This window comes from Hylobates moloch, unplaced genomic scaffold (assembly GCF_009828535.3).
Source record: "Hylobates moloch isolate HMO894 unplaced genomic scaffold, HMol_V3 SCAFFOLD_3, whole genome shotgun sequence".
Taxonomy (NCBI): domain Eukaryota; kingdom Metazoa; phylum Chordata; class Mammalia; order Primates; family Hylobatidae; genus Hylobates; species Hylobates moloch.
In genome coordinates this window covers 153,905,802-153,930,720 of record NW_026652278.1, presented here as the reverse complement: position 1 = coordinate 153,930,720, position 24,919 = coordinate 153,905,802, and the positions used below count along the sequence as shown (strand labels likewise).

The window sequence follows — 24,919 nt, the reverse complement described above, 5'->3', positions numbered from 1 at the left end:
AGAAACCAATACTTTTATTGTACAACTTAATAATTTAATAATTTCTATACTTTCAATTTTAAGAATAAAAGGTGACAGTTAATGTTTAAAACTGGAAACCAGATAATCACACAAAAATCACATTTATTTCAAGAGCTCAAAGTGCAAATACAGCAAGTCAGTTCACAAAGTTTCAAGATACAGTTTTTAATGACAATGGAAATTTGATATACAAAAATGAAACGGTAAATAGAAATAAAGCTCAATTTTTAAAAAAATTCAAGTAATTTGAAAAGCCTTTAGACTAAAATACTCCACTTACATCCATTCAGAAATGCCAGTACTGCACTGCAATCAAGAAGGACTCTTCAAAGAGAGAATCAGCTCAAACTGGTCAGCTCTAGATTAAAATGGAAGTTCTTGGTGCTGGCTTTTCTTGATTTGGAAACTTCAGTCGCTCACTGCTATCAATTGATAAGGTTCAATCCATGACATTTTGATCTTTAGGCAAATTCTAAAACATGTTTAAAGTTAAAAAGGCTGGGCGCAGTGGCTTATACGTGTAATCCCAGCACTTTGGGAGGCCAAGGTGGGCAGATCACTTGAGGTCAGAAGTTCGAGACCAGCCTGGCCAACATCGTGAAACCCCATCTCTACAAAAATTAGCTGGGCGTGGTGGCGGGTGCCTGTAATCCCAGCTACTTGGGAGGCTGAGGCAGGAAAATTGCTTGAACTGGGAGGCAGAGGTTGCAGTGAGCTGAGACTGTGCCACTACACTCCAGCCTAGGAGACAGAGTGTGGCTTCGTCTCAAAAAAAAAAAAAGCTAAATATAAGGTCAATACGACTATGAAGAATTTTCTGAAATGACCAGTATATATCTAAAAGATTTAAAGACCAATGTCAACTTCAGGCCTATGGTTTTACTGGGAGAAAAGCCATAGATTAATACTTCTAGTACCCAAAACCTTCTTGGAAGCTTAGGAACATGGCCTTTTAAAACTTCCTCATGAAAACTGTACTTAAATATATATTTATTCATTTCTACATATATAGAACTTGTAGGTAGAGTAGAAAAAGTTCCCACTAGGAAGGTAATTAAACGTTGTTAATGTTCTTTTTATCACTTAGTAGCCAGAAGACATGCTTATTTCTGCTCTCCAGAAGCAATGTTAGCTACTAGTTTCTGAATTCAGGAAAACGTTTCTCTTTCAGGAAGGTTTACGTGAGATATTTATTCAGTCTTTTTCTCAAACTTCTTCCTCTTTTCATTATAGGCATTATACTGAGAGTCTGTTCCAAACATTCGATCCCACCATGTAAATGTTGAAGCATAGTTTCCAATGAAGTTCATGTGGTGGAAATCATGATGCCGAGAACCAGCATAGAAAGGGATGAGATTTAAAGGGTTGAGAGGAATATCATAACCACTGAAACAAAAATGATAAAGATTATTAGGGAATAAATACATCTCAAATAATTGTTGTTTTTATTAATAATCATGTGTTCACATTAACCAATTTAGATAACATTCCACTTTGCCTAGACCACTTGATTTCTAAGATGTTCACAAACAGCAAACACAGAAAATGGTGTATATTCTAGAAACCACTCTAAGAAAAACAAATCCTTAAAAAATCTATGAAAATCATTTATTTTATGACAAAATATGTGAATGATGGAAGAGAGGGATTATAGTAACAGATAGGCACAGATTTTTAAGAATTAATTTTCTTCTATGTTTTAGAGGAAGCTTTCTCACCATCATCTATAACAGTTGTAAATAAAGCCCAAAATACTAAATAAGTTTTTTAGGAAAAGTCACATAAAATTAGTATCAAGTATTAAAAAGGGCAGGCCCATGAATCCCTGCATAGCAACTTCATTTACTTTTTTAGGCGATGACAAGTTGGAATCAAATGTACCACAATTAATCAAAATACCAGTGTACTTTTCCATAGTTGGGAGAAGACAAATGGCTTCAAAAAAGAGTCCCATTTAAAGTATGCTCCTTTATTTCTAACTATATATCTACAATCAGACATCCAGTTATGCTTATTAGAATCACTCTAACCCTCTATTCCTTTGAGGGGCTTAGAGGAAGGAAGGCAGAAAGAAACAATGGATAGAAAAAAAAAGAAAGAAATGTCAATTACAATTTTTCTACAGAAGAATATTCTCTGCCTGGGACTAGAAGCATTAATTTTGCTACTTTAGCACTTTAAAAATAATTCTTATAATTTTGATATTCTGCATTCATGAGTACAGAAGTACGTCCCAAGTCAAAATGCAATGAACATATAATTAAAAAATAATGAACAATTAGGATAAGCATTTAAGAAGGCATTCAATATAAATAATTTACCACAAAATGTCTTCCAATCAACACAAAGGATGCATTTGAAATATGTACGTATTACAAGCAGTAGTATCATCTTGCAAGTGCTTTTATCAGTGCTGAACAGTAGAGATTAGAAAGTCTTATTCAATGAAGGCTGAATGCATTGATTTTTTTTCAAATATGAGTTAAGTTTAGGTTTATTACAGAAGAATAAAGAAATTGCTGGTCCTAAATATATATTTGCCCTAATAACACATTATCACTGTAAAAATTGTAACAGCATAGGCTAGAATGTAAAAACATCTATTATTTAAACTTTTATCCAACAATTATGTTTTCTTAATATAACATTAAGAAGATTAATTTCTACTATTAGTCCACTTAGAAATATGATAATCTTATGGCCATGAAAATAAATATATTCCATTATACTTTATACCTGAACAGAAATCAATACTCACCTATGGACATCAATAGTTTCTAATAAACGAATGGTCACCCATGCCCAAAGAAGAATTACATGATCACACAAAAGCACGATTCCAATGAAAAATCCAGTTCCAAGAATTAGAGTCTCCAAAGGATGTGCATATTCAGCTTCCATTCCAAATGGAGCCTAAAACAAACAGATAAGAAATTCTTAATTTCTTAGCTATTGTGATGGTCAATTTTATGTGTCAACTTGGCTAGGCTATGATATCCAACTGTTTGATTAAATACCAGTCTAGATGTTGTTGTGAAGGTATTTTTTAGATGTTGTTAACATTTAAATCAGTAGACTTTGGGTAAAGGTGATTACCCTTCATAATGAGGGTGGGCTTCATCCAATCATTTGAAGGCCTTCAGGACAAAGGCTGAGGTTTCCTGAAGAAGAAGGATTCTCAAGACTGCAACACCAACACCCTGCCTGAGTTTCCAACTTGCTGCTCCATGGAATCTGGACCCAAGGCTGCAACAATTCTTACCTGGATTTCTAGTCTGTAGCCTGCTTTACAGATTTCAGTCTTGATAGCCCCACACTTGCATGAGCCAATTCCTTAAAATAAATCTCTCTCTGCATATATATACCCCAATGATTCTGCTTCACTGGAGAACTTCACTAATACATATATTCTATTTATGCATAAAGTTTTACAAAGTTATATTGATTCTATATGTAGTGATGATTTATCTAGTCATACACTTATAAATAATACTAGCAATTCTCAATAAAAATACTCTTTTGTCCTTACTCAACATCAAAAGTCTAGGGATATAAAATCTTGCTTTCTTTGATGGTTTAAGATAAAGGCATTAAATAATTGACTTGAACTCTACTTTTGATTTATGTATTTATATTTGTTCTTCTAATAAAGAGATGCTTGATTTGGCACACCATGTAATCACGGTCAATGCAAAACATACTCACATAACCAGTTTGACAAAGCTACATCAAAGCAATTCTAATAGGCCGGGCACGGTGGCTCACGCCTGTAATCCCAGCACTTCGGGAGTCCAAGGCAAGTGGATCACCTGAGGTCAGGAGTTCGAGACCAGCCTGACCAACATAGTGAAATCCTGTCTCTACTAAAAATACAAAATTAGCCACGTGTGGTGACGCATGCCTGTAATCCCAGCTACCTGAGAGGCTGAGGCAGGAGAATTGCTTGAACCCAGGAGGTGAAGGTTGCAGTGAGCTGAGATCATGCCATTGCAGTCCAGCCTAGACAAGAGCAAAACTCCGTCTCAAAAAAAAAAAAAAAAAAAGCAGTGCTAATAAAAGTTACTGTTTTTGTGGGAGTTAGCGATGTGAGGATCTAGCTGTTCCAGTGTAGCACTGTCCACAAGGATGGAAGTCCAAACTTTCATGTAATATTTTTCTTTCAGATCTCAATTTACCATGAAATTTAAATAATGAAGACAATGTGTAGAAATGGCTTGTTTGTGTGTGTGTGTGTGTTGTTCTGAATAATCATGCCAAAGGAAAAGAAAATAAAAACATCACCAACAATTTTAGAAAAATGCTCAGGCAATTAAAATAGACGTTTTGCTTCTAACAGAAAGAATTAAATATAACTCTCACATACCTGAAACTCATGATGAACTTTATGAATATACTTGTATATTCTTTTGTGGTGTAAGAGTCTATGCAGAAAATAGTGCCAAGTATCTTCAATGACTGCACAACCAAAGCATCTTGCCAAAAGAAAATACCTTTAAGATAAAAATGTTGTAATGTGTAAGAAATAATTTTTACTTCAACTATCCAGACTTTCAGTTGGGATCAGTGCTTGAGACATTACATAAAACCACCCACCCACTTACCAGGTTGACCTAATTGGATATATTCATAAATAAATTCTCAAAACCACCAGATACAGCTACATAACTTGATATAAGGTTAAAGAGAGTGCCCACTAGACCAATTTCATTTCATTACAACGTTCACACAACTTGCCTAATGACACATTTCTCAAGAGATATCCCTGTTAAGTGACACATGAGTACATATGTGTGTGTATATATGTGTGTGTATATATATATACACACATACATATTTTTGTTTATATAAACACAATTTCTATAAACCTCATAAATGATTCTCATATTTCATTCATTTTAAACTTAAAATGTAATATACTTTTGTCAACATAAGCACTTATATATGTATATAAACATACAAAAGACATTATGGAAACTTCTGATACTAGAAGCTCACCTTCCAATAAAATATTTAAAAGATGTAAAAATGGAAACATTTTAAGATTTTACTATGGTTTACTTTTCTACTATTTATTTACTTCCAAAGTTTAGAACAAACGTTAATTAAAATTAAGAAAATGGGTAAACATTAAGTATAACTTAACTGAATAAGCCACAATTGGGTGTAAAAGCCAAATTTTTATCTACATACCATCTTGGCATTCTTTCCCAATCATAAGGAATATTGAAATACTCTGTAAAATAATAGGTTCCACAAATTAAAGGCAGCTGGATACAGAAGTGATTAAAGAGAAGAACTTTGAAACACTTCCATTGGTTTTCCCATGTCTCTGGCTTATCCTACGAAGAAAAATCACAATATCTAATATTAGTCTCTGCTATCAGAGTTTAACTTGACCTAATTTTTTCTCTGTTTATGTTGGACCTTAATTCTATGTCAGTTACGTTAACTTTATATAACTAAGACTCAGGAATCTTTGCCTTCTAAATTCTTGACAACTACTATCACTACTTTAGGTGAAGAAACTGTTAACAGATGCACCCAGCCATAATGATCTCAAATAAACTAAGAAACACTATGGAATGAATAACTCTCCAGTCTTTGCTGCCACAGATCATTCACTTCACTTCTTTTACCAGAAGTTTCAGAGAAGAAGAAATATAATATGCTAAGATTACAGTTGGGTGTCCGCAATTGAAGAAGTTGTACACGAAGCATTGGAAGCCTTTTACACAGGAAGTCGATGCTTCCAGGCACTCAGTGGTATTCATTCCAATAAATAAGTGCACTTTTGTTCATATCCAATGACAGAATTATAAACTCTCTGAGTTGAGAAGTACAGAGATGTGTCCTGATTATGGAGTTTACAGATTCAAGTCAAAATGAGAAAAGTTAGATCAACATGAGATGTTCCTAAGACCTCATCAGGATACCCATTTGCTTAGCAAGCCACTATAAAAAACAAAGCACAACAAAACAAAACAAAAACTAACTAAATGTATTCAATTTATAGGACTGCACTTAAAAAAAAGTGCTTTGGGTTTTACAAAACGATGGTGACAATAAATATCAGTTATTGCTTCATTTTAAATGTCACTGCTGAAAAATTCAGATATCTGCCGACAAAACTCTTTTAATTGAACCACGATATCCAAAGTACGGGAACTACTGCGCATCAGCAGAAGCCCAAAGAGGTCAACCAGCTTGGCAGGGTCACACATGCAGTTATTGGCAGAAGTTGGACTAACTAAAATCTAGGTCTCCAGATCCAGTTCTGTCTTGAAATTCTTTAAGGGTTATCTTCCTGACAAAAATAGGAAAAGCACTGAACTAAGAATCAATCCAGAGATTTGTGCTCTAATACCAGGGCTGCTACTCACCGGTTAACTAGCTCTTGTGGATGTTTACAACTCAGTTTCTTCAACAATAAAATGGGAGGATCTGACAACTGCCTTTGTATTTCTAATCTGAGCATTATCTAACCCCACTCCTCTAAACCTCCACTCTGTAATTGGGGAGGAAATAAATGAAGGATTCAGGCTTCAATTGGCAATAGTACTGTCTCCTACAGCAACTATGGTTAATGGACTTAATTTCCCAGGTAGACTGTGATATCGATGCAGTTACAGAAATTACAAAGTTAATCAACTATAATAAAATCACATGCTATACCATTTAGAGTATACATAAATTAGTTACAAAAACAGTTAGCAATACAAATTCATACCTAGTGCAATATGAAAGTTTACCATATTTTACTTTCTTTATGCATAATTGTACTTAATATAAAGGAATACCTTTACAAGGGCCACAAACTTCAGAAATATTATTTGTAGTACATTTATCTTTGAGGAAAATTTTTGGAGAATTACTAAGATGTATGATTTTTTGGAAAGAAATAGATCCTGCAAAGTCTCCTTTACTTTTTCATTCCTATGGTTCTGTTTGAAAGCAGAAAGTCTTTAGTACTATTTCATTACCACCACCAACTTCTTCTATTCTTTTTGACAATTTTAAGAATAAAAACATTTATTGCATATGTTAAATATAATTCTCAAATATTTTATCTTAAACAATTGATACCCTCAATGTTAATCAGGGTATCTGCCTTCAAAATGCATAAACCTGTAATTAATTTATACTGATATTTTGGTTTCTTTTAAAACTCCTTTAACTTGTGAAAACTAGTCCTGATTTAAAATCACATTTTTTATCAAAAATGCTCAAAGCATGGACTTTAATGGTTATGAAACATAAAGACTTGCTGAGTACAGACTTGAAGTCAAATTACCCAGCCTTTCAATCTGTTCATAAACAACTAGCTCTGACCAACTAGACTACAGCTTATTCTTTCCTTTGCCACACTATATTTTAAAGCTGCTCAAATACCCTTGCCTGAAAAAGCTCTTCGTCTCTCTGGAAAGGTGACTACTTCTAACCAATGAGTCAGTTGCAAAGTGCAGTGAAGGAGAAAAAGGATGCTTTTGCCTGGCCAGCCATACAATGAATTACAATGAATGAGCCCTATAAATAAATCATTGGGTGACACACGGCACAGCCACAATCACCCTAAAGGTGCATTAGAACTTAGACATCCAAACTTAATTCTGCCTTTCAAAGCAGGTGCTTTTCTAAAAAGCACGTTGGAACTTCTGTGACCTTAATTGAGGGTCGCAGAGTACTCTCCTTTGGGTTACATTATTTTTTATTTCCTTTACCTTTACCCTTTGCTCTTTTCTCCTTTGGCCTGGAGTCCACAGTCATCTGATCCCTGCATTATCCCCAGAGAGGACTAATATTAATACCTGCTTAAAGTGAGACTCTGGGAGAAGCTGTGAAACTAACAGAATGATAACAGAGAATGTGTACAGACTGCCATCCAAAATATACACAGTTGCCCTTTGGTATCTTTTGGGGATTGGTTCTGGGACTTTCTGCAAATACCAAGATCTGAAGATGCTCAAGTGCCTGATATAAAATGACATAGTATTTGACATAACCTACACGAATCCTCTCGTATACTTTAAATCATCTCTATGGCACTTATAATACTTAATAAAATGCAAATGCTCTATAAATAGTTGTTATTTTGAATAATGACAAGAAAAAAAAGACTGTACATGTTCAGTATAGACAATTTTTTTCCCCTGAATATTTCTGATCTGCAGCTGGTTGGATCCATGGATACAATAACCCATGGATATGGAGAGCCAATTGTACTGAGTGAATGTAAATTACTTTCCATAGATGAATACTCTCAATGGTCTACTTTCTACCAAGACTGTGTGCCCTTGAGTTTTAGTTTGGAATGACTTTTTATGAAAAGTAAACAGCAAACACTAGAAACTATCATCGGCTTACCAAATGCTGACAAATAATTCATCTTTCTAATAAGCTACTCCAAATTCTCACATCAAGCTCATAGGCTACATATTAGATTTCACCTTGTCATGTACATAGTGACCTCTCAACATTTAGTGCAATGAAGCAAATAGCCAGAAACGAGGAGCATCACCTCCTTATTTGGGATGATATGAATGCTGCAGAACTACCTACCATATATTTAGGGAAAAAAAAACTTGAATAGCCCTGATCAAGGTCGTAGTGTATTAACAGTCCCTTAGATTTGCTGGAACACAGAGTTGGGGTGAACTGCAAAATATGCACAAATCACCATACCTTTCCTTTCCAGCTAGCTTAAACATTGAAATTTACAAACTTAAGTTAGATAACAATCACATCTACTTAAAGCCCAATTTAACAAACTATTCTTGAAATATTATCAATAATGACCTAGGACTGTGTTGTTCAATTCAGGAGCAACTAGTAACATGTGGCTACCAAACACTTTAAACATGGCTAGTCTAAATTGAGATAGACTAAAATTAATGTAAAATACACACGGGATTGCAAAGACTTATTAAATATCTCATTAAGTATTTTTTAGAATTTGATTACTGATTGAAATAATAATTTACATTTATTTCTTATTTTTTTGAGACAAGGTCTCACTCTGTCACCTATGCTAGAGTATAGTGGTACAATCCTTCTGCTTCAGCCTCATAAGTAGCTAGGACTTACATCACCATGCCTGGGTATTTTTGTATCTTTTTTGTAGAGACAGGGTCTTGCTATGTTTCCCAGGATGGTCTTGAACTCCTGGCCTCAAGCAATCCTCCTGCCTTGGCCTCCCAAAGTGCTGGAATTACAGGCATGGACCCTGCACCCAGCGATAGTTTACATTTATTGAGTTAAATAATACACATTACGAAATTAATTTCCTTATTTCTTTTTACCTTTTCTACGTATTCTACTAGAAAATTTAAAATTACATACGTAGCTTCACATTTCTATTGGATATCACTGCTTTAGCCTCACAAAACAAAGCCCTATTTACTTTTAAAACATTCAGCAACATTAATGATAACATTCTATTTCTAGTCCCTTATACTCACCTTCTGAATTTTGTATTTTTTCATATAAGGTATAAATTGAAATAAAAATCCAGGTAAACAGAACAAGAAATAAAGGGCTTCATGAACTATAAGGGATCCCCATGTTGCAATCTGGAACTTTGTATAATTATTCAACATATAGTTCCAAGCATTTTTAAACGGTTCTTGCAGAGGATTCTCAGGTAAAAGTGAGTCCACATATTCCACAGCCAAGGATGCTGAACTAAAGATGCTGACACTTTCATTTGTTGCCATTTTTCAAATCTCTGCAGACAGCCTTATAATTCTGTAGAAATGAATACATATATAATAAGTTAAACAATGAGCTTTCAAAAAATAAAACAGTTAAAAAATGCATCCTCTGATCATTTTAAAAATGATAATTACTAAAGGAGTATAAATTTTTTACCAAAAAATTACTAAAGGAGTACAAATGGTTTTACACCATTTTAAAAAATTTGCTGGATATCATCACCATTTCCATTTGTAGATATTCCTTTAAAAAACACATTGTTTTCAAGAACAATAGCTAAAAGAACAATATGGGAAAAATTTTTTCAAGCTATATTTAAAGAAATCGTCCGTGTGGTTCTCATGGAAAAGCTTCTAATTTAAATGAGCAATAGCTGGGTTTAAAAGTATCACTTGAAGCCAAAAGAACCTATAAAGAAAAAGCCTGCCAAATATGAGCACATACAAATTAAGTACTTCCTACTGGGGAACAGAAAGACAGTCATAAACAAAGTCAAAGATTAAATGACAAACTGGGAAAAATATTTCCAACATTTTACAACAAAGGGCTACAAAGTGTGCTTTAGAAAAAAGACTAAAAAGACAATAGAAAAATGACAAATGCCATTCACAAGCAGTTCACAGAAAAATAAAGGCAAATGGTCACTTCAACAAGGAAGAATCTTCACTTCATTAAATGAGGAAATGCACCCTAAAACAAAGAGACACTTTTAGCCTGAGTAGCAAATTTTTAAAAGTTTATTAGTGCTCAGTGCCCAGTGCTGGTAAGAGGGTGAGAAAACAGGCATGACCATACACTGTGGGCAGGGAGGATACATCAGGGTATCATTGGAGGAAAAATTAGCAACACCTATCATAATTCAAAATGAATACATCCTTTGATCCAGCAACTTTCTCATTCAAGGGTACAAAGACAGATACACTAAGACGGAAGGAAGCATTGCTTGTAGTAGCAAAAACAAAGAGGAAAAAATAAAAGCAAAACGCAAATAAGCCATCAACAAGGTATGGGTTAAATGAATTAAGTCCTTCCATAGACAATTACACAGCCATTTAAAAGAACAGGGAAGATCTATACGCTCTACATAGAAAGATGTCTAAGACACAGTGTTAATCCAAATAACAAGTTACAGCATAATATGTATAGCAAGAGCCCCACTTAAGATTTTTTTGAAAAGGATATGTATTTTATCTATGCCCTTTTATGCATATGTACATACAGAGACACACAGAAACAGAAAATGTACATATGGATACAAAGGGAAAAATTTACAGTGGTGACTTCTAGGAAAACAGAGGTGTGTGGTGGGGTAGGAGATAGTGTTAATGAAGACAGCGTGGTGGGGTAGGGGAGGGTGTTATGGAAGACAGAGCGTGGCGGGGTAGGGGAGAGTTCTGGAAGACAGAGTGGTGACTAGGAGATAGTTTTATGGACTAGAGTGTGGTAGGGTAGGGGAGACTGTTATGGAAGACAGAGCATAGCGGGGTAGGAAATAGTGTTATGGAAGACAGAAAAAAAAATCTGACTTATGTCTTTTGCAGAATTTAAACTTTTCAAATGAGCATGTTCTACTTACCTAATAAATAAACTCAATAGGTCACTAACCAAAAAAAAACTTTTCAAGAGTCACTTTCCTAAAAATGTTCACCACTGCTGCTTCTAATTTATGAATTTTTTTGGACCATTTTAAAAATGAGTATTTTAAAGCCTCAGAAGCATTCTAAATAGTGCTTTAGAAGTCCCCTTCCCCAGCACTTGTCAAATTGACCTTTTATCCCATTCTACAGAAGGAATATTGAGAACCTAGCCAACTCCTCCTTCAGGCATCTGAATTCACTTCATGCCGTCCTTCTTCTGTCCTACTCATCTTAAATGACTTACACCACAGTGACTATAGTGTTCCATCCTGTGTCATTACAAGCCTTAAAATTTCTTTGCTCATTCATTCTTTCCTCTAAGACTGACCAGTCTTCCTGTGTTCTTATCTTACCTCAAGAACTTGTCCATCACTTATCCTTTCTCATCTTTCGTCCTTCTCCCTTCATGGAATCCATTCCCTCAGGTCTAAAAACACATTCACGTCTTGTCTTTTTTTTTTTTTTTTTGAGACAGGGTCTCACTCTGTCACCCAAGCTGGAGTGCAGTGGCGCAATTATGGCTCACTGCAGCCTCGACCTCCCAGGCTCAAATAATCCTCCCACCTCAGCCCCTTGTAGCTGGGACCACAGGCACATGCCACTACGCCTGGCTAATTTTTTTATTTTTATTTTTTGTGGAGACAGGGGTCACCCTATGTTGCCCAGACTGGTCTTAAACTCCTAGGCTCAAGTGATCCTCCCATCTCAGTCTCCTAAAGTGTGGGGATTACAGGTGTGAGCCACTGCGCCCAGCCTACATCTTCCTTTGTTGATAAACACCTTCCTAGCCTCCATTACCTCTTCCAAGCCACTGTCCCATTTGTCTTTCTTTGAAACAACCAACTTCTTTCTCAAAGGAGAGCTCTACATAAAGATTGCTTAACTCAGCTGGGCGTGGTGGCTCACGCCTGTAATCCCAGCACCTTGGGGAGGCTGATGCGGACAGATCACCTAAGGTCAGGAGTTCAGGTGAATCGCTTGAACTGAGGAGGTGGAGGTTTCGGTAAGCTGCCATTGCACTCTAGCCTGGGCACCAACAGCAAAACTCTGTCTCAAAAAAAAAAAAAAAAAAAAAGATTGCTTAACTCACCCACACAACTCACTGAGCTACTTGCAATCTGGCTCCCCACCTGCACCAAAATGTCTTAAACCATCTTCTAAGTTGTAAAATAAGACAACCATCCAATCTTAATTTTTCTCAAGGTGATTAGTAAATTTGACAATAATGAACCAAGACCACTTACTAGTCCTGTCCTGTGACCTTGGGCAAATTAGGTAACCTCTTTGTGATGCAGTTTTATCAGCAGCAAAAATTAAAACAGTAGGTCTTCCAATGAGTCCAAGAGGTAATGCATATAAAGCACTTAGCACAGGACCTGACATGTGATAGCTACAAGAAACTAACAATTATTGGGCACTTTCTGTGCCAAGAACTGTGTCCAAAGCATGCTACATGCTCTCTACATTTGAACTTTAATCCTTACCACACCTTCGTGAGGTAGGTATTATTTTATCCCCATTTTATAGATAAAATAACTGAGGTTTAGAAAGATTAAGCAACCTGCCCGAAGTCTAATGCTTCGGGCATTAACAAATGCTTAATGTTAAGTTAATGCTTAACTTAACAAATGCTAAGTGGGGAAGCCATGCACTCATCCATTGTATTATACTATAATTATAAATAAAACCCATAATAAGTATTAGAGTACAAGGAGAATAATTCCTATAGTTTACCTAAGCCCTATGAAAAGGTATTCCACATGAGTTGTCTTTATCTTCTTATTTCTTGTTTATATTCTAGCAACTGCAATCTGCATTCTATTGTCATCACTGCGCTGAACTTACTCTTACTAAAATCACTAAGGAGGCCAGGTGCGGTGGCTCACGCTGGTAATCCCAGCACTTTGGGAGGCTGAGGTGGGCGGATCACAAGGTCAGGAGTTCCAGACCAGTCTGGCCAATATGGTGAAACATCTCTACCAAAAAAATACCAAAAAAGTAGCCGGGTGTGGTGGTGCATGCCTGTAATCCCAGCTACTGGGGAGGCTGAGACAGGAGAATCGCTTGAACCTGGGAGGCTCAGGTTGCAGCCAGCCGAGATCACGACACTGCACTCCAGCCTGGGCGTGAGACTCCGCTTCAAAAAAAAAAAAAAAAAAAAATCGCTATGGATCTCCAGCTGCCAAATCCAATAAACCTTTCTTTTGGAGTTTATTTTATTTGACTCATCTGGAAGATTTGATACTTCTCTTCTTGAAATACTGCCTTTCCTTGGTTCTCAGAACTCAAATGCATTCACTCTGACAAGTATTGTGCATTCATTGTGCTAGCTGCTGCCCTTACCCCTGAGTTCATAAAACACAAAATTTAGTGAGGAAAAACAACTAGTGTCCAAACCATCAAAAATTATGTGATAAGAATAAAGGGGGGAATACACAGTGCTATGAACTTCTAGAGAAAAGTGCCATCTAAACTGAGACCTAGAACAGGAGAGGGAGGTGACAAATTAAAAAACAGAGTGAGGGACAGAGGGTCGAGGGAGGGGTTTTGCATAGACAGAACAGCAACTCCAAAGATGCAACCAGGAGATTAGAAAGAATATGAGAATCGAAGCTGGAAAGTTTCCCAATAATGCCTTCCTTACTCCCTTCTAACGATTCCAGATTGTCTTGGATGATCTTAACTATTTTCTGTTTTAAAAATACGCTGATAGCCATCCTGTCTATCTCTAGCCCTCTCCCCTAAACTCCAGGATATAATTATTCCAAGTTTACTGGTCATATCCAATCAGAGAGTTCAGAGGCACATGAACTCACTCAACAGGTCCAAAGGTTCAGTATGTGCTCCTCGCAACCCCCGCCCAAATACTAGGCCTCCTTTAATGCCCAATTCTCAGACATAACGTTTTAAGTCTCTCCCATCTCTGCTGTCTTAATTATTAAGTCTTCAAACTCTTACCCAATTTAGAAACACTTGGTTTAGTTAACATTCAGGAATTTACTTTTCACAAAGGAGCGAGGAAATGGATATACCGTTGCTAACTGAACAAGGAATTAAAGAGGAGAGGGGAAACAAGGTCTTGGAAAATCGAATTTCCTTTTCCTGTACTCATTCTTGGGCAACCTAAATGACTGGAAGCCTGCTCTGGAGCAGGCTGACTAGATAAATTTAGTTATTTGTGGATTCTCAGAAACCTCGTTTAGCTGTCAGCCAGTCTCTGTCCTTTGGCACTTTAACACGGATTTCACCAGCTCCTTCATTTTCTGGACTTGTCCTGCCTCCAAGCTTGCCCTTCTTAAACCTTATCTCTAAGATGCAATGCCAGGATCTATATAAATCTAAAAACATCAGAGATAACCTCCTTAAAACACTCAAAGTTCAAGGGAGCGCTTGCCCTGAGCATAAAGATCAAGCTCCACTGTGATTGATGCACACGAGGCCCTTCCAGACTTCTTCACTCTTCATTTCTTACATTCTCGCCATCCTATACTTCACATTTTTGCAGTATCTGATCACTCATGGTTGCTACTGCTTCATTCCTCTCTGCCCACGGAAATATCGTTCCCTTACAGGTGATGTCCTCCCATCCAACTCCTAGTCATCCTTCAGTAACCTTCTCTCGGACGCCCTTCCCAACCCCACTACTCCCAAAGCACATTACATCTTACCTCCTTCTAGTGTTTCCTGCTTTTGTATAACTTTCGCCAGTCTATCACCGTGTGCTGCAACTGTCTTCTACGTCCCGTTTCCCGAAGACAACACTCTTTAAAGGGTAAGAAACATGCTCTAGCCTAGTTCCCTCAGTTAAGAATTTCACTCTGTTTTCATCCGTTTTCCTCCTTTCTAGCACGTACCTTACCTAGGCCCACCTTCACTCCAGTCTCCCTCCGCCCCCTCTCGGGTACCACTGCCAGCGTTCCGCCCAGCGCGCGCATCCGCACCCCGAACCCGCTCCCCTCGATCTCACGGAGCACTGGGTGGGAGCCCGCCTGCTCCCCCTTCCTCGCTCACGAGCCACTCCCCCGACCACCTCACCTGAACGGCCGCGAGATGACTGCCGGCCACCGTCACCCAGGATCGGCCAGGTGTAGCGACTTCGGAACCTGCCTGGCCTGGCTCGGGGGTGGAGCCGGGTGGGCCGGGCGGTCCGTCCTGTCGTTATTGGCCTGCGAGGGCTCACGCCCCGCCTTCTCGGCGCGGTGATTGGTCTGTGCAGTTACCGACATCGTGTGACTCGCGCTAACGGGCCCCTGGCGGTCCCAGCCATTGGCTCCGCGGATGGAGTGAGGATAGTGAGACCCGCAGGGCCAGCCAATGGCCGGCGCCGCGGAGCGCCCGGAGGCGGGGAAGCGTGAGAGCGCGTCACGGCGTGAGGGGGCGGGCACAGACGGATGGCCGCCTCGCCCTGCCGCGCGGAGTCGCTTTGGCTATTGAGGTCCAGGCAGATTTCCCAGTCAGATCCTGCGCTGTGCGGGGGAGACAGTGTCGCGCCAGCCGCCGTCCCAGGACTTTTATTTCAAATGTGACCTGTGTAGCAGCCGCAGCTCCCAAACCCGGGAAGAAAAGAGTGTAAATGAGTCTTAAAATCTATGTTGACTGTTTTGTGTTTCTAGACACCCTTGCCTTCCTTTTTCTGATCTACCTTTTAGATTTAAATCTTTCGTCTCCCTTGTTTCCCCAGCCTACGTATCTTTTAATAAATCCCTGCATTTTGAAAACGGAGAATTTTAAATGCTATTATCGTCATTTTGCAGATGAGAAATAGAGGCTGGGAAAGATTTAAACAGATTGAACATCAAGGGAGATTTCGGCTCCCAGGACCTTGACCTCGCTACATGGGTTGAGGACGCCCAGGTGTTGTTGCAATTGCCGTGCTGGACGATGAGTGCCCGGGGGCGGGGGGGGGGGGGGGGGGGCTTGACGCAGGTCTTTGCAGCTCTAAGCTCAGTTTACACCATCTCTCAACATTAAAATATTGTGTACTGGGGTATAATAATAAAACTGTGTACAGATGTGATAATATACTAAAACTTTCGCTTAACGGAAAAGGTGCCTTTAAAGAAAAAACCGCACAGGGGCATTTGGGCTAGTGAAGGCCCTTTTTCCTCTTTCTTTGTTAAGGTATAATTGACAAAAATTGTGTTTACGGCGCACACATGATGTTTTGATTATGTGTATTTTGTGTCAAATATATACATCTTCTGAAAACAGAATACTATTGTTTCACTTCTCCATGCTTTTGCTCAAACTGGCCCTTCTGCCTGGAATAATCAGCCATCTCCATGCCGCCCCATCAATTCAGGTACTATCTCCTTGAGGAAGTTCCCTCTTGAAAAGTGTTTTTTTTAGGCCGGGCGCGGTGGCTCACGCTTGTAATCCCAGCACTTTGGGAGGCCGAGATTGCGCCACTGCACTCCAGCCTGGGCGACAGAGCGAGACTCCGTCTCAAAAAAAAAAAAGAAAAGTGTCTTTTTTAGATTCAGTGTGTCCTGTACTCGTTCGTCTATCCCTCATGTTTGGCACACACATTCTTTGTAAAGTATCATGACAGAGGTCACGTCAAATGAAAAGAAATGGGATCTGTCCCTTGGTTGTCAGTCAGCCCTGTGTTTAGGATACCTTTACAGTGGTGTCTGAAACGGTCCCTATATACTTTATGAAATTAATCTGGAAAAAGGGGTGGGGGGAACGAAATTAAACCAAGCTTGCAGCACACTGAGGATTAATAATTAGGTCAGCTTGCTGTCTGACCCCTTCCTCATAATTGTTTGCCTATTGCTTCAGAATCATGTAGACTCTGTTACAAGGTTATAGTTTCCCCTAACTGCTCTATAGACAACAACTTGAACATTATGAAACGTTAAGTTTGTGCTTTGAGATAACCTTTCAGGTCCTTCATACTGATGAAACTACTGACTCAGCTGGTCTGAAGGACCACAAGGAGCTGACTAACCAAAGAATGCAGTTCCCACATCCTGATGATTTCATCCCCCTTATCCCAGCCAATCAAGGACCCTAATTTTCCAGCCCCTTGCCCTCCAGGATCCCCTTAAAAGCCCCAGCATAGAACTCCTCAGAGAGATGAATTTTAGGGTCTCCTCCCATCTCCTCTTGACATCACTAGACTCTTTCTCTGCTGCAAATCCTGCTGTCTCAGCGTATACTGTGCAGTGGGCATATGAATCTGTTGGTCCTGTAGTGGATGCCGTGGCACACCACCCAGATCCCCCTCTTCAAGACCTAAGCAGGCATTCCTCCAGCTGCTGAGTACTGCCAAAGAGAAGCACCTCTCCCCACGGGTATACCCCCTTTCTGGGCAACAGCTAGTCAAGTTAACTGGTTGAAACAGGGGCGTAAAAGCCTTTAAACCAATGTAGGGCTACTTTGCTTGGCCATCCCAGCTCCAGAGCTCCCCATCCTATTTGTTGTGTGATGACTGCACTGCCACCCAACTTTTCTCTCTGCCCAAACCTGCCATCCTCTATCAGGTAAGCATCAATAGCACACACTATCGGGCCACACTTAACTTGGCATTTTATTAGCAGTGGATAAGTTACTTCTCTGTCTTATCTGGTACTTCTGTAAAATAATAATACCTACACCTGGAAGAGTTATTTATGATGATTACATGAGATAACGTATGTAAAGCCCTTTGCACAGTCTCTGGCATACAAGATATGATCAGCAAATGTCAGCAATTATTTCTGATCTGGAATTCTACCACAGTATTACATTTTCTAAATCAGAGCAGGTGTAGGTGCATGGAGGGGTCACATTAGTTTAAACCTTGAAGGCTTAGAGCTGGAAAAAAATGCTGATGCAGCAGCTCAACTCACTTATTTCCCTATAATGAAGATTAACAGGGGGCTCAGGGAACAATGGCTGTAATTTATTGAGGGCCCTCTGAATTTCAAGCATATTAACATGCATCATTTCTTTCAAACACAACAATAACCTTGTGACACAGACACTACTATTGCCATTTTAAAAACAAAATAAGGGTTAGAGGTTAAGTAATGTGTTGAAAGTCACAGCTAGCAATTGATAGAGGGAGCTGCAAACCCAGAACCCTTTTGTTTCTATGCCCATGGGCTTTCCAATATACCACACGGCTTTTTTCCTTAAAGCCAGGATTAGAACCCCAGAATCTTGACTCAAAGTATAGTTCCATTCTCCAACGTAGCCTCCTCTCCAAAATGAGACACTGGCAGCCATGGAAGTCAGTAGGAGGCAATCTGCTTAAGACAAAACTGAAACAAGATGGTGTCAGCACACTGCTATGTAATATCATGTGACCCTTTTACACCTCATAAGTCTCATAACGTGTCAGCAGTTAGGATTACAAATACCTGGGTTCTTATGCTATGAGGAACGATAAAGAGATAATAAATACCAGGAATCATATACCAGACTCCGTAAGAAACGGAGAGAACTGATACTCTTCTGACAGTAAATACACCATCCGCCTTAACCATAGTCATCACCGCTTTCAGCCAAGGAGGCATACATCCTAACAAAGCAGGCAGACAAGTTGCTTCACAACGCAGGTATGTGGATCCAGCCTTGAACTCTGCTCAAACCTGGGGCTGCTTCCTTGGCAGGATTTCTAAGACACCTCTCTGCCTTAACTTCTTATTTTTCATACAATAATGGAACAGGCTGAGAACACTTCCATACGCCTTTAAAAAAAATTTCAAACTGGAAAGACAAAGGTTGGCATAGGGGAAGGAGGTATGTCTAAAGTCTCTGAAATCATAGATATGAATCCAGCAACTGACAAACCTTGGCAATTATAGTATAGCTATTAAAGCTTCAAAGATTAAGAAAGTAAAGATAGAGGTATTTGACATGCTATGTAGTTAAGTCTTTGTTACTTTAATAGGCTGAGATATTTTAAGAAAAGCTTTTAAGATTTTTCAGATAAATCTTTAATTGATAGATTCATACAGTTTCATAGAACATTAGTGTTTGGAAGTGATCAGGAAAGACAAGAGACCTCATACATTTTTCTTGGTGCCTCTGTCAGAAACAGCCGACTACTCCAAGTTCATTAGACCTTCAACATGTTTGTTGACAATGATGTGCTGTAAGGCCACACTAAGGCAGAAATTCATGTTTTCATCAACTGAGCATAGGCTTTTTCTGATTAAATTCTTTTATAATGGAAAGTTGAACTAAGTATTAAATGTGATTCCATGTTTAAATTTGAATCGAAATGTTATCATAGCAATCTTTCCTCTTGATTATCAACTGGTCTAGCAACAGCTCATGCCAACTTTTTTAATTCCTGAGGAATGGTCACAATATCCTATCACCTCCTCCTTCCCCTTCTTCCCTTCCTCTGCTGTGTCCAGCACCTCAGCTGCCTACCTGACTCCACTGTTCTATTTCCTCAATTCCTTTTTTTTCTTTTGAGACGGAGTCTCGCTCTGTCGCCCAGGCTGGAGTGCAGTGGCGCAATCTCAGCTGACTGCAAGCTCTGCCTCCCGGGTTCACGCCATTCTCCTGCCTCAGCCTCCCGAGTAGCTGGGACTACAGGCACCCAGCACCACACCTGGCTAATTTTTTTGTATTTTTAGTAGAGATGGGGTTTCACCGTGTTAGCCAGGATGGTCTCGATCTCCTGACCTCGTGATCCACCCGCCTCGGCCTCCCAAAGTGCTGGGATTACAGGCGTGAGCCACCGTGCCCGGCCAATTCCTTTTATTTGGTATCAAAACCACAGTTTATTTCTCAGTAACTTTGGAGTAGGTATTTTTTTTCTTTGACTTTCTTTTTGGTCTAATGCTACTTGTTTTATCCTCATCTCATGCCCTACCCATATCAGGGACACAAAAATATAAAAAGTTTAAATTTTACCAATCCTTGACAGACCTCTCCTTGATAGTTGAGGTTACTTTTCTTTGGAAAGAGAACCATTTTTATTGACTTCAGTTATTCATTTAATAGTTTGTCTTGTAGAGGTCAGGTCACTTTGGCAATAAATTAAAAATGCACATTTGTGAAGTGACAAAATACACACTTTATAAAAGAGCAAAAAAACTAACAGGAAACTAACACAAAACTAAATAGATAAAAATCAAGAACACTGTGAAACAAATAATATACAAACTTTTATTCAAAGATAATTCAAGAAAGACATGTTTTGGTCATTTTTAAAGTGAGATTAATTGAAGATCTCAGAAAAACTGTATCTGATCAACACACATGGCTACTCACAGAAAGTTCTCTCTTCTGTTAATAGCAGCTAAATGTATACACACAGAAAAAATTCCGAAGACCATGCAAATTCAGTTGAATTCCATACATTCATTATATTCATCAAAAACCTGCAGTAATGTTCATGCCAAAGTGTTAATTTAAGAAAAAAAAATTAAAAATACACACCAAAACATGACCAAGATTAAACTAAAGAAAATAATAAATAAGCATAATTTATATTGTATTTTAAAAAGTTTGGCATCACACATATTCAAGTGTGTTACACCAGGTCCATTCCTCGGAAGTGGCATTTAAAGTGTTAAGCATTGTTAAATATCAAAAAATACAACTCTGTTTTACAATGTAGTACTGGCATAATTCAAAGTACTGTGCCAATTATAAATAGTATAATCAAGTTTCAAACATCTTTTCAAACATATTTAAAGGAAAGCATATAGACACACATTTATATGCACATAATTTATTATATTCATGTAATCAAAGTTATTTTATAAAAGCAAACAGTTTATCCCTCAACTAGTTTGTATACTTACGTAGATTTTAATATCTGTTCAAAGATTTTCAGTTCCTGGTATACAGATTTTTAGAAGAAATAAAGATAAAATTTAATTTTACAAGAACACACATTACTTCATCCTCCTCCACAAAATAATCTGTAGTCATTCAAGGTTGATAAGAACTAGTCTTTATGAAAGCAACTGTTGTCTAAAGACTACAGATTAAGTCCTGCAGTCCAAGTTTCTTATGAAAATTCAGTCAGCTGCTGCTCATTGCAGAAAAAGCCTACACGGTGCTTCTACCAAAAATAATCTTCAGTATCCGAGGCCTATAAAGGCAGACGATCTTATCTTCTGCTGAGACTTAAAGTGCAGCTACAAGTGGAGAAGTGCTAGATTCTCAGTCACTTCACAAATACTTGTTGAAGGCTGTTTCTCATGTATAAATATGCTGAAAATGTCCTTCAGGCTCATAATGGTTTATCAATAACTGTGACCCCTGAGCAAAGAAATGAAGAGATAAAAAAGAAGTCACAGGCAGCATTCTGTATCTCTGAGAAAACACTCAATTCTTTATTATAATACGAAGGCAGGAGGAACCATACAAATCATGTATCAGAATCTCTTTCTTAAACTTTAGTAGTATTATCATTTTAATCTAAATGACAGTGAAAACTCTGTTTAGTTATGGACTAGTTAAATATAAGACTATTTAATCCAGAACTAGTCTTTTCCTCTTTGTAACAATTTGGAAAATATACTCAAAAGGGAACACAGAAACTTTTCAGCGTGATGGGTATGTTCATTATCTTGATTGTGGTGATGGTTTCATGGGTATATACTATGTCAAAAGTAATAAAATTATATACTTTAAAAATACAGTTGACCCTTGAACGACATGGGGATCAGGGGTGCTGACCCTCCACGCAGTCAAAAACCCATGTATAATTTTTTACTTCCACACAATTTAACTACTAATAGCTTACAGCTGACCAAACGCCTTACTGATACAGTCAATTAACACATATTTTACATGTAATATGTTATATATGTCATACATGTTATGTGTTATATATTGTATTCTTAAAGTAAGCTACAGAAAAGGAAATGTTATTTAAAAAGTCATAAGGAAGAGGAACTATATTTACTATTCATTAAGGGGAAGTGGATCATCATCAAGGTCTTCATCCTTGTCTCTTCACATTGAGCAGGCTGAGGAGGAGGAGAAAGAGGAGAGGTTGGTCTTGTTGTTTCAGGGGTGGCAGAGGCAGAAGAGGTGGAGGAGGTGGAAGGGAAGGCAGGGGAAACAGGAGAGGCAGACACACTTGGTGCAACTTTAAGGAAATACACTGTAATTCCTGTCTGACTTTTTTGTTTTTTTCATTTCTCTAAAACTGTTTCCACACAATACCAATCCTCTTTCCACCACTTTCTTCAGTTACAGTGCACATATCATAGAAGGGCCCATTTCATAAAATAAGTCATAAACAGTCTTGAATAACCAGAACCCTTTTGCCAGACTGTCTAATGTCAATTTGTTTTCTGACACTGCTTCTACGTCGTCTTCATTGTCTGGCAGTGGTTAAGAAGCACTCATCTCCGTCGAGTCATGTTCTGTTAATTTCTCTGGTTTGGTATCTATTAGCCCTTGAATTTCTCCAAGATCCGTACCTTGAAACCCTTCACTATCAACTTTTATAGCCACATCCATGATCTCTTTCATGATTTCTTTGACTGGCTCTGTCAAAACTCCTGTGAAGTCATACACAACATCTGAACACAGCTTTTTTCCAGCAGGAATTTATTGTTTTGGGTTTGATGACTTTCATAGCTTTTTCTATAACAATGATATATTCAATGGTGTAATCCATCCAGACTTTCATGTTTTCTCTGTTGAGATTCTCTTCCATAGCACTGGCAATTTTTTCCAAAGAGTGCCATGTATAATGAACCTTTAAGGTTCCTATGGTCACTGATCTAGAGGCTGAATTACACACATTGTGTTTAGGGCCAAGTAGACCACTTCTATGCCTTTGGTGTTGAACCCATGGGGTTCTGGGTGGCCAAGGGCACTGTCCAATATCAAAATAAAAGGCAGTCCCTTACTGGCAAGGTACTTCCTGAACCTGAAGCATAGATGGAACCAGTCCAGGAAAAGAGTTCTTGTCTAGGCCTTCTTGTTATACAATCAAAAGGCTGGCAGCTGGTATTTATATTTTCCCTTCAAGGACTGGGGGTTAGCAACTTTTTAGATAAGAGCAGTCCGAATCATAAACCCAACCGCATTTGCACAAAATAGTAGAGTTAGCCTATCCCTTTCTGCCTTAAATTCTGGTGCTCGCTTATCTTCCTAATAAATGTCCTTGGTGGCACAGTTGTCTGCATTAAAAACTTGTTCAGGCAGATATCCATTCTCCTCAATAACTTTCTTAATGGCATCTGGGAGCTCATCTGCTGGCCCCTTGGTTGACAGAAGCTGTTCTCCTGTTATCGTGACATTTTTTGAGCCAAACCCCTTTCGAAAATTATCAGGTCATCCTTTGCTTGAGTAGGCTGAGGAAATTCTCCAGCTTTAGATCCTTCACCTTCCTTTTGCTTCAGGTTGTCATATAATGACTGTGCTTTTTCTCAAATCATGTTAGAGTTGACAGGTATGCCTTTCTTACAGCAATCCTGCACCCACCAAAAACCAAAACCAAAAAGTCAAAAATAAGAAAAGTAATAAAAATTTAAAAATTAGCTGGGTGTGGTGGCACACCCCTGTAATCTCAGCTACTCAGGAAGCTGAGGTATGAGAATCGTTTGAATCTGGGAGGCGGCGGTTGCAGTGATCTGAGATCACGCTATTGCACTCCAGCCTGGGCGACAAGAGTGAGATTCTGTCTCAAAAACAAAAATCCTGCACCCACATAAGAGCTGCATGTTCAACACAAGATAAAAAGGGATTTCACAAAAAGTGTGAAGTTTTCAAAACTGCTGGGATGGCTGCAGGGATGGCTTCATGAATTTCATTTTTCCTTTTTACAATGATCCCTACCCTGGATTCATTTATTTTGAAATGGTGGGCAAGTGCAGCAGCTGACCTCAATCCATGGTATATCTCAAGCAATTCAGCTTTTTCTTGTAATGTCATGACTCTTCTCTGCTTCGTTGAAGCACTTCCTAGCATCATCACCAGTGACACTTTGTATGGGTCCCGTGGTGTTATTGAAGGTTTATGATATTGCAGTAAACATGATGAAAAATAAGGCAGAACCATGAGAGAGAACTTTTTACTGAGATACGCATCGCTGAAGAGACAAACTGCTCTTTCAAAGGTGATTAGCGCCCCACAGCTTTTTAAGTGGATACTCACAACAGCTGAGCTCACCAATACAGCAACAGGAGACAGCTATAAAATTATTATAGTAGTACAGCAACATACTATAGTTAATTTCATGCAGTTATGATTTAATCTTGTATCTTTGTGGCTTGTTCACATTTCTCTGGACTGTGAATGACACCATCTATGGTTTGTGGGTGTTTGTTCCCATAAAAGTTTGTGTGCATGTGTTTTGATAAATTTTAACTTTTTGTAATAGATTTGTGAATATTTTGTAGTAAATGATAAAACAGACTAGTATCTACATATATTTTATGTGTTCATAATCTTAAACTTAATTTTTTCAATATTTCTAGGTTATGCAGTTCATCTGAATTTTTTCAAACTGTTACAAATCTCCAAAAAAATTTTTCCAATTACTGAAAAAAATCCGCATATAAGTGGACATACACAGTTCAAACCTGTGTTGTCCAAGGGTCAACTGTACGCTATGTATTCTGTCAGTTTATACC

The 24,919-nt window shown here is 38.3% G+C and overlaps 2 protein-coding genes across 5 annotated transcripts in view; both read right to left on the bottom strand.

The window, feature by feature from the left end:
• MSMO1 (methylsterol monooxygenase 1) lies at positions 1 to 15,497 on the bottom strand. 2 transcript variants are annotated; one of them, XM_032148848.2, is made up of 7 exons: positions 15,402 to 15,481; positions 15,035 to 15,129; positions 9,477 to 9,762; positions 5,212 to 5,360; positions 4,385 to 4,511; positions 2,780 to 2,934; positions 1 to 1,407 (listed from the first exon to the last, which is right to left on the bottom strand). In XM_032148848.2, exons 3-7 carry the CDS (start codon positions 9,729 to 9,731, stop codon positions 1,212 to 1,214), a joined length of 882 nt encoding a protein of 293 aa, XP_032004739.1. In that variant the 5' UTR covers positions 9,732 to 9,762; positions 15,035 to 15,129; positions 15,402 to 15,481; the 3' UTR covers positions 1 to 1,211. The 2 variants fall into 2 exon arrangements, with proteins under 2 accessions (XP_032004739.1, XP_032004735.1); XM_032148844.2 differs by lacking the exon at positions 15,035 to 15,129 and having other exon boundaries at positions 15,402 to 15,497.
• A 4,959-nt stretch (positions 15,498 to 20,456) lies between these two features.
• Positions 20,457 to 24,919, bottom strand: part of KLHL2 (kelch like family member 2) — a 113,300-nt gene continuing 108,837 nt past the window's right edge. The window contains exons 15-16 of one of the 3 annotated variants that reach the window (XR_009212941.1): positions 22,234 to 22,297; positions 20,461 to 21,584 (exon numbers count right to left, since the gene is read on the bottom strand). Coding sequence is in view for 2 of the 3 variants with exons in the window: in XM_032148818.2 (XP_032004709.1) it covers positions 21,556 to 21,584 (29 nt within the window). In the remaining variant the exon portion in view is untranslated. Of the gene's footprint in view, positions 21,585 to 22,233; positions 22,298 to 24,919 lie in introns of all 3 variants that reach the window. The other 2 variants (XM_032148818.2, XM_058436861.1) reach the window with 2 other exon arrangements.

What these genes read in the sequence shown, in the direction of transcription:
- MSMO1 (XM_032148844.2), bottom strand. Translation starts at nt 9,731, where the DNA reads ATGGCAACAAATGAAAGTGTCAGCATCTTTAGTTCAGCATCCTTGGCT. An exon ending in AAAAATACAAAATTCAGAAG is followed by an intron (nt 5,361 to 9,476) that starts GTGAGTATAAGG and finishes TTTTCTTCGTAG; the next exon opens with GATAAGCCAGAGACATGGGA. An exon ending in AAGTTCATCATGAGTTTCAG is followed by an intron (nt 2,935 to 4,384) that starts GTATGTGAGAGT and finishes TGTTTGTTTTAG; the next exon opens with GCTCCATTTGGAATGGAAGC.